The sequence below is a fragment of the Papaver somniferum genome, unplaced genomic scaffold, assembly GCF_003573695.1.
Source record: "Papaver somniferum cultivar HN1 unplaced genomic scaffold, ASM357369v1 unplaced-scaffold_24, whole genome shotgun sequence".
NCBI lineage: Eukaryota > Viridiplantae > Streptophyta > Magnoliopsida > Ranunculales > Papaveraceae > Papaver > Papaver somniferum.
This window is the reverse complement of record NW_020634374.1, coordinates 4,649,069-4,662,104: the sequence shown is the minus strand read 5'-3', so window position 1 is coordinate 4,662,104 and position 13,036 is coordinate 4,649,069. Positions and strand designations below refer to the sequence as shown.

At 36.2% G+C, this 13,036-nt stretch overlaps 2 protein-coding genes across 2 annotated transcripts; both read left to right on the top strand.

The window, feature by feature from the left end:
• The first annotated feature begins 6,430 nt into the window (after positions 1-6,430).
• Positions 6,431-8,103, top strand: LOC113340832 (pre-mRNA-processing-splicing factor 8A-like). Its single transcript, XM_026585892.1, has 2 exons — positions 6,431-6,865; positions 7,600-8,103. Exons 1-2 carry the CDS (start codon positions 6,842-6,844, stop codon positions 7,939-7,941), a joined length of 366 nt encoding a protein of 121 aa, XP_026441677.1. The 5' UTR covers positions 6,431-6,841; the 3' UTR covers positions 7,942-8,103.
• Positions 8,104-9,244: 1,141 nt separating this feature from the next.
• LOC113341074 (1-aminocyclopropane-1-carboxylate oxidase homolog 1-like) lies at positions 9,245-11,185 on the top strand. Its single transcript, XM_026586105.1, has 3 exons — positions 9,245-9,466; positions 9,786-10,623; positions 10,741-11,185. The coding sequence occupies exons 2-3, from the start codon at positions 9,799-9,801 to the stop codon at positions 10,981-10,983; spliced, it is 1,068 nt and encodes a 355-aa protein (XP_026441890.1). The 5' UTR covers positions 9,245-9,466; positions 9,786-9,798; the 3' UTR covers positions 10,984-11,185.
• Positions 11,186-13,036: the final 1,851 nt, after the last annotated feature.

The window sequence follows — 13,036 nt, the reverse complement described above, 5'->3', positions numbered from 1 at the left end:
TCCATATGCAATCCTGGTTTTTGATAGTGCAAATTCGTAGAGCCTGCAAAAAAAATTCCTTCAACACCTATCAGTGAACTTGATGCTTCTGCGTCTGTGGTAAGGCTTCAGAAAGTTTATAAGAGTTGGCAATAAGCATTCCTAATCTATTTTTTTCAAATGCTAGTATTGCAGTTTTTAGATTTTTGATGCTGACTAAGTTGGTTTCCTCTGAAATGTTATAGGCGGGATGTTGGACTTTGCCACTTTCAAGCGGAGTTTGGTGTCTTTTTTCAACATTGAGAAACCCGAAATAACTGTTTCATGAAGGAAACGGGCAAGGACAAGAGCTGTTAAGGTACTCCTCGCTCGACTAACCATAAGTTGTAAGGAGTATTGTTTGTAATTGCTTAGTTTCCTTACTGATATTTTGGGACCAAGTTGGTCAAAGAGGTACCCTATTGAACTCTTTTGGTTGTATTTCCTATTTCTTTCTGTGGGACTCTGTTGTTCAAAAATCAGTTCTGGTCTAAGAATCACATAAACATCACTCTTCCTTATTAGTTGTTATTGCAAGTTATATTATGCCAGTCTAGTTTTGGAAATTCAACGCAGCATAATTCTGCATAAAGTCATCTTTTGTAAATACTCCAGATGTTTGCCTCGTGTCTAAAATTGCCGTGGCTTGTCAGTTTATCTGATATGTAAGAAGTCCTAAATTTGTGCTAAAGCCAACTTCTGACTGCTGACCTTGTTTTGGTGCAATAATACGTTGACATTTAGGTAACACAAGTAGTAGCTGTGACGGTTATCTCCTATTTTTAGTTCTAATGGAGTATAGAGTTCTACTGGCTCTCATGCTTAGAAGTAAATATTACTGTCCTCTCCTAAAAACTGATGGGAAAAGAATTTACTTCTGCAATTTATATGTATATTGGTGCTCAGCATAATGGGTCGCAGCGCAAATCTGTCTAGCTGTTTTTCCACAACCACAGCCTTTTCTTGGTAGGGAGTGAGAGAAACAGAAGAAGCATCTCCAATTGTTTGACGTCACAATTGGAGATGCTTTTATGTTGTCTACAATTTACTGCCGCGTGGTCAGGAATTTTACAAACATAACAATCACCCTTAATTAAAGTAATGCTGGATTCAGTTTTACGAAACATACCTTTCTTCTGAAGACTACGCTTATAGTTGTTTGATGTTCTCGCGTTTGTCAGCTTTGGAAGAATTGTGTTTATCCACATTCTCCTGGTATCCATGTCCCTTTCCAAAAGAAAACAATAAATTGTGTTACCCCATAAAAACTACTTTAGTTAACAACAAATTTCTGCTCGTCAGAATTTTTCAGTAACGTTTCTCTGTTTTGTAAAATATCAGAAAAATACTTTTACAACTCCAAAAATTCCAAAATTTTATGTGGGTAACTACCAATATGGCTACTACATTAGGTCAAAAGGGTTCATCGAAATTCCTTCTAGGTTAAGAGATAAATTCGAAACTCTACAACTGACCAAAAATTCGTTTTTTGTTTTTCACTTCACAATTAACATCCATGATTATTACAAATTCTAATGTCTTAAGATTGTTGGGTGCAATAATCAAAAACAAGGAAAAATTCAAATAAGCAAAAGTTATTGATACTTAGCTCCTTTATAGTGGAAGTGATTGATTTGATGAAACAGACGAGCTCCCCAAATCTCCGCAACAGCAACAAAGCAAAACTTTGGAAAAACAGAGTGAGTCACGTGTTCAACACGTTGCCCTTAAGACATTAGCGTCCGGCTACACTCAAGAGTGATGCTAAAGCCCTCACAGAACGGATATCTCCAGGATAAAACACCCTACTACACCTACTACTAGCATATGTAGTAGATGCTCAACTTGAGCTTGACAACTCCGAAAAACCCTTTAAGGAAAATCGCGAATGCATAAGAAAATAATATAAAATATTTTTCTTTGGGGTCCCTCTAAAATATAGAGCAACCCCTTTCCCATAGATTTTTACAAAAGTAGTGAATTTGTTTAATAATGGAATAATACAACCTAAAAAGATGAACTCCCCGATGTGGGACTAAAAGCTTATATAGTCTCTTAAAACAACTAAAAAGTGGAAACTCCACGGAGTGGGACTAATAAGGTTTTCATTCACAACAACAATAAATTATAATTTTTTATTAAAACTTTAAAATTCGTATTTTATTAATCGTTTTCCAACAATCCCCCACATGAATGAAAACTCAATAAAACACGAAAAACACAGATAGATCTTGGTAAATTAACAACCCAATCTCACGACCCGAACTGACTGGATAAACAGACAGATCGTGCATGTTGAAGTCATACTAGCCATTCCAACGTCATCTCCCTTACACAACAGTGTGTTAACCCCAAGGTCATACTATGGATTGCAAAAATCATATAATATAGAGAGCTTTCATCTTTAGTTCCTCACAAGTGAGACTAAAGGTTCCTTTCACCGAAGTGAAAAGGCATGAACTAGTGAACCCTTAGTGACCCTTAGGTCCTAAGTTCCAGTAATACCAAAACCATCAAAACGAAAATCACATAAAAAACGTAGGAAATACCATTTTAGGCAGAGGTGTCCATGAGGTCTTGAACCTTTTCTTAGTGAGATATTACCAGAATTACTTGCTAGAGACAGTGAACTATGTCTTAAACTGCTACCGTTTGATGTAATTCGCGATAAAAACCACAGATGATATCTCCGAGGTTGCTGCCAAGCTCGTGCCGTTTTGTCCAATTTGGCCCTGGAAATATCCTGTTTCTCAGAATGCTCTAGAGAATCAAAGCTCATATTCTCATAGGAAGCGGCCCCACTTCCTCATTCATATAGGTGAGTTTCCATAAAGAGTGTTACTGCTACACCCCACTTCAATCTTAAACTGAAACTATATAACTCATTAAGACTTCTTAAAAGTCATCTTTCACATGCAGTCACACTATCACGTCTACACCATAGGGAAGGGACAGAGAATGAAATTCTCTGATAGTGTTTACCTTTACCCACCACAAATTAGTTGTCTCATTCGAAACCTTGATCTTGGGATCTCCAGTCAGCAAGGTTGAGTATCCTTCATGGCAAGTTTAATTTATGAGCTTAAGCCCCATCCCCCTCGATGCATTTCTAACTATCTCTTTGGATAAACCTTTCGTCAAAGGTTGTGCGATATTCTCCTTGGACTTTATCCAATCAATGGAAATAACGCCGATTGAGATTAGTTATTTTTAGATTTAACTATTATAGCTTGACTAACACAATGTATAGATATAGCTGGCACATGCCTATGCTAGAGAGAAATGTCTTCTAAAAAGCATCCTAGGCACTCGGCCCCCTCTCGTGCTTTATCTAACGCAATACTCTCAGATTCCATAATGAATTGAGCAATATATGTTTGTATGAAAATCTTCCAAAAACAAACCCTCTTGCTAGAGTGAAAACATATCCACTCGTAGACTTAGACTCATCTGAGTCAACTATCCAGTTTGCATCACAAAGTCCCTCAAGGACAACAAGATACCTTTCGCAAATCGAACAAATGGTAATAAAGTATTTTAGGTACCATAATACTCTACTAAGTGCATCCCAATGATCTTGTTCTGGATTACTAGTATATATACTTAACTTACTCACAATATATGCAATGTCTGGACTCTTACAGTTCATTAAATTCATCAGACATCCTATAACTCTTGAGTATTCAAGTTAAGATACTCCATTACCCTTATTTTTCTCGAGTCTACAAGAAGAATCGTATGGATTACACGCAGGATTTCAATCAGACTGATTGTATCTCATAAGCACAAATTCAATATAATGAGAATGACTAATACTATAAATGTTTGATTATCTTCTAATCCTCATCCCTAAGATTACATCAAAAGGGCCTCAGTCTTTCTAGTCAACGTTCTCATTCAGTGCATGCTTTTAGTGGAATAAATCACATCTATGTTTGTATCAAGTATAAGCATATCATCAACATACAAGCATACAATCACACAGGCATCCTTAATAAGTTACTTGTAAATACACTTGTAAGATTCATTAACTTAAATCCACTACACATTATCACATGATCATTATTTACGTGCTTATTTGAAAACCATACAAAGATTCGTTCAATTTATAAACTTTGTCTTCATAACCTTTCTTCAAAAAGTCCTCAGGTTGGTCTATGTAAATTTCTTTATCTAATTCACGGTCTTAGATAAGCTTTCTTAACATCCATCTGATGTATCTGCAAGTTGTTTATGGAAGCAATATCAATTAGCATCTCAACAGAAGTAATTCTCTTCACAAGTTAATAAGAATCAAGGAAATCTACACCTTCTTTTAGTTTATAGCCTTTAGCTACCAACTTAGCTTAATATTTTTCCAAAGTTCCATCTACCTATCATTTCCTCCTAAAGACTCATTTACATCCCATGGTCTTACTCCATGGAGGTAAACTAGCAAGCTCCCAAGTCTGGTTCCGACGGACTGAGTCCATTTCACTAAATGAAGCTTCTTACCAGAATGGGGTTTCAATAGATATCAAGGCTTCTTTACAAGTCTGGGGCTCAGACTAAGCTAGGCATGTTATGAAGTCTGTTTCATAAGAAGTCTCAAGTCTAATTGTTTTACTTCTCTTAGGCTCAACATCCACTGCATCTTCCTTTAAAATAAGTTCTGACTATTTGAAAATAAATCTAGGGGATCAACAACACATCTCTAATGAGGTACAAGTTTAGAATAAACATGTTCAAAGAACTCAGCATCCCTAGATTCGTAATAATATTCACACCAAATTTAGAAAAAATCAGAATACACAACCGAAAATCTATATGTAGAAGTATATTCAGCATACCCTATATGAAGACACAATCAACATTTTTGGTTTCAATCTAGTTCTTTTAGGAAGAGGAATTACAATCTTAGTCAAACACCCCCACAATTTGACGCATTCATAAGAAGGTCATCTACCTTTCCATAAATCATATGGAGTTTCATCTGATCCTTAAAAGGGTACTCTATTCAGGATATATTAGTTAAGAGGACTGCCTCCCCCCATAAGGCCGCAGGTAAACCTGAACTAATCAACACGCCAATTATCATCTCCCTAAGAATACAGTTGTTATGTTCAAGGCTTCTAATTGGTTTCCAACTTCAAGTTTATACATCTTAAGGCTTCTAAGGCATCATCCTTATCCCTAAGAAAGTATACAAGATAGTACCTCGTACAATGATCTACGAAAATTATAAACCATCTTTTACCACAGTGGTTTTGGGTTGAACTCATGTAAACTAGGCCTAACTGAATTAATTCTAAAGGCTTAGAGTTACTCTGAACATTTGTGTTAAAAGGTTTTATAGCATATTTTGATTCTTCACAAATTTCACTTTTGTGTTCAAAATCCAAACTAAATTTGGGTACGCAGCCTATGTTAGCCAGTTAAGCATTGACTTATAAGTTTACGGTTCCAAGTCTACCACGTAAAATAATCAATCACACAAAGAAAGCACAAGAATCAACTATGTTCACATCATCAGTTTTTCCGTTAAGCTTATATAGACCCAAAGTCCTATAACTCTTTCTTAAAAAATCATTGCCTAGGTACAACAAGTTTTCCGGATTCAATTAAGATCTTAAATCTTTTTTTGCATCTAAAACAGAACAAGATACAAGATTCTCGTATATGCTCGGAACATGAAAACTTCATTCAATGTGAGAATATTACATATATGAGCTTCTGCTCGACCTTTTCTTTTATGCAACCTCTATTGCAGATGAGTTACTCAAAAAGAGTTTCTCGACATCCCCTACCCTCTGATAGGAGGTGAACAGGTCTTTGTTTCAACAAACATTCTTGGTGGCTCCAGAGTCCACCTACTGGTCTCTCACATTGGTTATTAAAATAACTTCCGACATCATGCCACTGAACTCGTTCTAGTTTACGAAAATATAGAGCAACCCCTTTCCATAGATTTTAGAAAAGTAGTGAATTTGTTCAATAATGGAATAATACAGCCTAAAAAGATGAACTCCCCCCCGATTTGGGACTAAAAGCTTATATAGTCTCTTAAAATAACTAAAAAGTGTAAACTCCACGGTGTGGGACTAATAATTTTTTTCATTCACAAAAGAAAATAATAAATTATAATTTTTTATTAAAACTTTAAAATTCGTATTTTATTAATCGTTTTCCAACAATCCCCACATGGATGAAAACTCAATAAAACACGAAAACACAGATAGATCTTGGTAAATTAACAACCCAATCTCACGACCCGAACTGATTGAATAAACCGACAGATTGTGCATGTTGATGTCATGCTAGCCATTCCAACGTCATCTCCCTCACTCTGTCTCAAGACTCTGTACTTAATTCAGTGTGTAAAATTGTTTTTTTTTTTTTTTATCAATGAGATCTGTCTTTGCTTGTTCTTAATTTGTATTGTGTTTTGTTCTCTAAAACTGAAATCTTTTGAGATTACCTAACCTCCCTTAGCTAATTGAAAGTCATATTTAGATCAATTTATGGCTAGAGTCACTGATAACCTTTAAATTCTGTGATGAATGTGCAAGTTGCAACATTAGTCCTTTTTTTTTCAGTTTGTGTATAAAATCAGTATGAACACAACTACTGCAAGCTCTATTACCTTCATCAGATTGATGATTTTGACGATCAATTGGACTGCTTCAGATTACTAGATATAATTGCTCTTTATTCCTCCATTGATGAATGCTCTCCCAAATCCTCAATTCAGTTTCTCAGTCATGATGTGAGGTTTTTGTTTTTAGCTCTTGTTGAAATTGCTGGTAATTCTATTACAATAGACTGAGAGAGCAAATCCTCAATAATGATACTGCTGCTTAATGATCTGGTAAAAACCAATCTCTTGAATTATTCCTGTAATTTACATTACTCGTCAGTTCATAAGCACCGGTCACTATTGGAACTCTTTAACCTGCATTAATCAGATTAGTTTGCATTCTAGTTTTTTATTTAATTCCAAGATAAAATTTCCATGATTATTATTCTCACCATAGATCATTCAGTCATTTGTCTCATCAATCATGGACGTTTTATCTTTCTTTCGAGCAATCTAAAATCATGCCTCTGTTCAATTTCCTCATCATCAAATCTTAGATCCTGTTGGTCTTTCTGGAGGTTAGTTTTGATGTGGAAAGATGGTTTGCCATGTGACATTGTGTCTTCTGATAATAATATGATTCTTGCTTTGATTCAGGATGACCGTAGCAAGCTTAAGAAAAAACAACATCGAGATTTTGTTAGTGACTTGGGTCAGAGTAGAGACTGTGTAGTTATGGATCTGTCCCATGTTTTAGATCCAGAGTTAGTTGCATTGGAAATAGAGAATGTTCACAAGGAGACAATTCATCCAAGGAAGAGTTAGAGGATGGATAGATCCTGTGCTGATATTCTTCTGTTTGCTGCCCATGGGTGGCCTGAATAGATCCCGTGCTGATATTCTTCTGTTTGCTGCCCATCACTGGCCTATGCCAAAGCCTAGTCGGCTGGTCAAATTATGTATTTAGTTTTTGATCTCAGTGTTTATACTTCATGGCCTAACAAACATATGTGGTATCTGTATAGGTCATCCATATAAGTGTGGGGGCAGGTCAGAAACATCTTTGGCATGCTGGGCAAGCGGAAAACTGCATCTCAAGAGCTGCTCTTGTGCGGTCCTTGCCAGTTGAGGAGCATCCAAAGCAGATTATTGTCACTCGTAAAGGAATGCTCGACTCTATGGAGGTCCACTTGCTTGATTTCCCCAATGTAGTTATCAAAGGCAGTGAGTCGCTGCTGCCGCTCCAGGCTTGCTTGAAGATTGAGAAATTAGGTGATTTAATTCTGAAGGCTACTGAGCCACAAATGCTTCAGTTTTCATGTTCAACAGGTGACATTTCCCTAGAGATAATTCCATTTTCTGTATAACAGCTGGAGAATGGGGTATCAAAATGAGTAACTCTCTCCGTCGGAATGTCCTTGAGTGAAGTATCAAAATGAGTTTGTGATCAAAATTATTCTCTTATGAAAAGAAGATCTACCTTTGTTGTTTTTAATATAATATCTAGATCAATTGTTTTGTGATGAAAATCAGTATGAGCACAGCCTACTGCAAGCTAAATCCACATGACGGTCTTGGCGAGATTACATTGCTAATCTTTTTTCCATTTCATAACCTCTCTTGCCTTCTATATCTGAGCAGAAATTAACTGTATTCACTAGAGACAATCTTATAAAAATTGGTATCAAAGAAACACAAACGTTATTGGAATCAAACATCATTCCATCTTTTGCAACAATATCTCTAACTGATAATCTGTGCAAGAGTTACAAGAAACCCAATACCAATAAACACAGCAATTTTTCAAGCCATATGAAGCAAGAAGAATAACTTCATCAATACAGGACCACAGAAAAATCGGATACTAACTAATAGGAGTGACACCTGCTTTGATTACCCATGAAAAACTCCTCCCTGTACCCCCTTCTATTTCTTCCCATCACGAAATCATCAACTATTGATCCTGCTTGAACACCCATAAAGAATTTACCGATACATGCATCATTATTTTCAGAAACGAAACTTCCAAATGATACTCTGGAACCTTTTTTTTTTTAGTGCAACTGTTGTTTGTACCCCACTGGATTCTCCTGAAACAAGCTCGATTGCAGCAACTCCTTCTGGAACTTCATAGTCTTTTGCTTGTAGTGATGTATTTCACTACTGCCCATTGGTTTAACGGCGACCGAGTTGAATTTGATTCTGCGTCAATTAGAACGCCACCAAAGGAATTGTTGGGAATTGCTGGCCCGACTTCGAACCCGCCATTCACCACCAGGTTTTTCTTTTTCTTTTGGTGATTCCTTTCCCGTTTTCGTATATCCATATCAGTACTCGTTGTCTGTGTCCAAATTAGAACTGATTAAAAACGTAACACACCGCCAACAAGAATTTATTTATTCATTCGGAAAATGGGAATTCATTAAAGAAAAAAAGGCAAACAGTAAATTATGAAGTAGTTTAGGGAGTTCAACAAAGGGTTTGCTCCGTGTGCGGAGCTAGCACACGACAAAGGTCAACGACCCCGTAGGTAGATCGGTCAATTAAGGTTGAGATGGTTATATTCCAGCTTCATTACATGCCAAAACCACATGAGTTTTACATGCCAATACAAGCATGACATCTGGAATAGAGTGTGTGACCCATATTCATGCACGCCATAATTTATGAATTTTCCAGTTTTGATCACCACAACTACTCTCCTTCTTCACTTCACACAACAATTATGGAAAAGATTGAACTAACTCAGTTTGAAAGTGGGTCGCGATTGGAAGCTCTCATTTTGTAGAATATTTGCAGTTCGTGAGCTCTATCTCCTTCCTTCCATATCTTCCAAATTTCAAATTTTTGATAAAGAAGACCCAAAACCTGCCACAGATCCATTGTTGACAAGTAAGTTTAGTAAACTCTCCATTGTTTCTACTTCTTTATTGAAATGTAAACACATTTAGGGTTCATAATGTTAAATTCCCAAGTGATTCAACATTGGAGGAGTATAAATTATGATGCTTTTGGAGTTGTATTTCGATTCCTTGTTATAATTTTGCCAATATAGTAGCACCTAGTGGTTTGATTGTCTTGTTCTGGTAGCAATTTCCACCGGAGCTCTAAGAAAATTTGTTTAGACTGGCCTAGTAAATTATTCTACATCTGGTAATTATCGGTTGTTTTGCTTGATACTTGTTTTGTTGCTAATACAAGTCACTCATAGGAATTTCGTCAAAATGGAAGTTTTGCCCTATGATCGTAACAAAGAGTTTAAGACTTTCGATGATGCGAAAGCTGGTGTTAAAGGACTGGTTGATGCTGGAATTGAAAAGGTTCCACAAATGTTTATCAGGACACTTGATGAGCTAGCACAAGATTTACCTGTTCATGATGAGGGGGTTGAGATTCCATTGATAGACATAAGTTGCATGGATAGCCGACGTGAAGATATTGTCGATGAAATTAGGCGTGCATCAATGACTTGGGGGTTCTTTCAATTGTCAAATCACGGAATCCCTCTCACCGTGACCAAGGAAATGATACAAAGTGTTCATAAATTTCATGAACAAGATATGGAAGTCAAGAAACAATTCTACACCAAAGACCAGGGTAAAAAATTTCAATGTAACATGTTTCTTGACTTTTACAAAGGAAAATCTGCTGATTGGAGGGATACCTTTCGATGTTTATTTCGAAGTCCTGAACCTGTCAATCCCCACGAATTGCCAGACATTTGCAGGGATATTATGCTCGCGTACGGGAAGTATATCATCGATCTTGGAGATGCTCTTACTGAGTTATTTTCAGAGGCTCTAGGGCTAAGAAAGAACCATCTCAAAGGCATGGACTGCAACCAGGATTTGACCATTAATGGTAATTATTATCCAGCATGCCCTGAACCTGAAGTGACCTTAGGTGCAAAGAAGCATGCAGACCCAACTTTTTTTACCATTCTCCTCCAAGATCATATCGGTGGACTGCAAGTTCGTCACCAGAATTATTGGGTTAATGTGAAGCCTATCCCAGGTGCTTTAATAGTAAACATTGGTGATTTCTTCCAGGTAATTCTTTTTCTTTTCCAACTGTGCATGATTACTCATCATTTACAAGAACTGCTAAGTTTGAGTTGACACGAATCATATGAAAACATTGTTTTGTTTCTTCTTTCTTTTGAGCAGTTTGTCAGTAATGACAAGTTTAAGAGTGTGGAGCATCGCGTACTTGCTAACCCGATCAAACCAAGAGTGTCAGTTCCATGTTTCTTCAAACCAAATAGCACCAAGTTGTATGGTCCTATCAATGATTTAATCTCTGAAGAAAATCCGCGTGTATACAGAGATGCTACATTTACAGAGTATTTCCTTCATTTCCGTTCCATAGGGGTTGGTGGTGAATCTGCCTTGAACTATTTCAAGGTGTGAAGCTACAGCAGCGTCAGCCCAAGATGCAGTAGTTAAACAGCATGAGGGAATCTGACTAGTGAGGGTATTTTCTTATGATAAGGAAAGGGTATTTGCTTTCGAATTAATCTAAATTGTAATGCACCTTAAGGTCCATCTGTATTACTATACAATCCATTTAACCTTGCCCCAAAAATATATGCACAATGAAAATTTGACAAAATTTGGCAGTGCGATTTTACTCAGTTGCAGTTTAACAATGTGCCTAGTGTCAGATATAAATGGCTGCCCAAATATACAATGTGTGTGAAGATAACCGAATCCATCCTCCTTCACTATATGGAGGATGTCCCTTTTCATCTTCTTCCTGCTTTCCTCTATCTTTCCACAGACCTAAGACCCAATCTTTCTTGGGAAAAAAACGGTTTAGTCCAAAAACGCATCAAAAAGTACAGATTAGTCCATCCCGAATTAACTAGGTACAATTTAGTCCAAAAGTCATTTAAAATAACGAAAATACACGTATAACCTTCCTCCTTTACAATTTAGTCCAAAAATTTACTATTCAGTCCAAGGTGACTCATGATGATGTCAGCAATTTTAAATAATATAAAGAAAATTTAAAAACGATTTATCTTTCGAACCGTTTGTCCAAAATTCACAAACTTTATATATTCAGAAAGTTCTTTATGAGAGCTAGAAAAAGAGTACCCATATGAGTATATAATTTTCATTTTTTATAAATCTTACTTTACACTAGTTGTATACAAAACATATACACTACAAAAGTCCAGAAAATCCAAAGACAAGACAAGGAGCACCAGCTTGTACACCGCATACAACTTGAATCGTCCACCTAAACACCACTAACAAGCATGCTATTAAAATCTAACACATAACAAGTACGTAAACACATAGCGCTATTAAAATTAGAAAATCCAGAAAATCTTCCATCTACAAAACCTTCCCATTGTTCTTCTCCACTTTCTTGAGCACCCTCGAAAAGTACCTAAACAATAGCAAGCATGTTATTAAAAACGTCTCATAACATCGAAAAACAACAACTTAGGATTTCATCAAGAATTAGTTTTTTTATATTATTGATAGAGCACAATGAAAAAATATAACATCCATACCCACACAACAGACCATATATTATTGAGATAGCACAATGGCGTACAACTATGTACACACCTAAAAATCCAAGTAATCCAACATCCATACGCCCAACACAGGTCATATATATTATTGAGATTGTATAATGGTGTGCATACCTACAAAAATCCAACATATATACCTACATAAAAGGACATATGATCACAAGATAGCTTAGTTGTGTACAACTATGTGCATGCTTACGAAAATCCATCATCTGTACCCACAAGATATGCATATATTGTCAGATAATACAGTGGTGTACAACTATGCAAACCTATAAAAAAACCTAAAAAATGAACATCCACACCCACAAAATAAATCATATATTTTATTGAGATTGTACATGGTGTACAACTATGTACACACCTACAAAAACCCAACAAATCCAACATACATAACAAAAAAAGACCATAAAATAATGAGAGAGCACAATGATGTACAACTAGGTATACACTTACAAAAATCCATCATTTATACCCAAAACATGCATATATGTTATTGAGATAACAATTATATTAGACAGACAAAAGTATAAAGCTGGTTTCATGATGATGGCTTATTAAATAACATGGAACTTTGTCTAGGATATTGCATTAGCTAAGTCAACTGTTTTCAATTAACAAACTATACCCTTCCCTTTGGTAACAAATCCAGCTATTTGGTTTCCATCCACATGCTCAACCCAATCAATCTCTTTTACATTATGATCTAGTGAGTCTAAACAGCTAAACATAGCTTATGTCAACATGTATTTCCTCCAGATTATGTCAGTTGGCACACTTTTCTCATTAGGGTATATTAGTGATCCGAACAACATGCCAGGATGTACCCTTGTACTCCCGGTGCATACCTTTGCAATACAGGTGCACCAATATGTACACCCATAGAAGGATGGTAACCTAATTGCTAAGAGAGA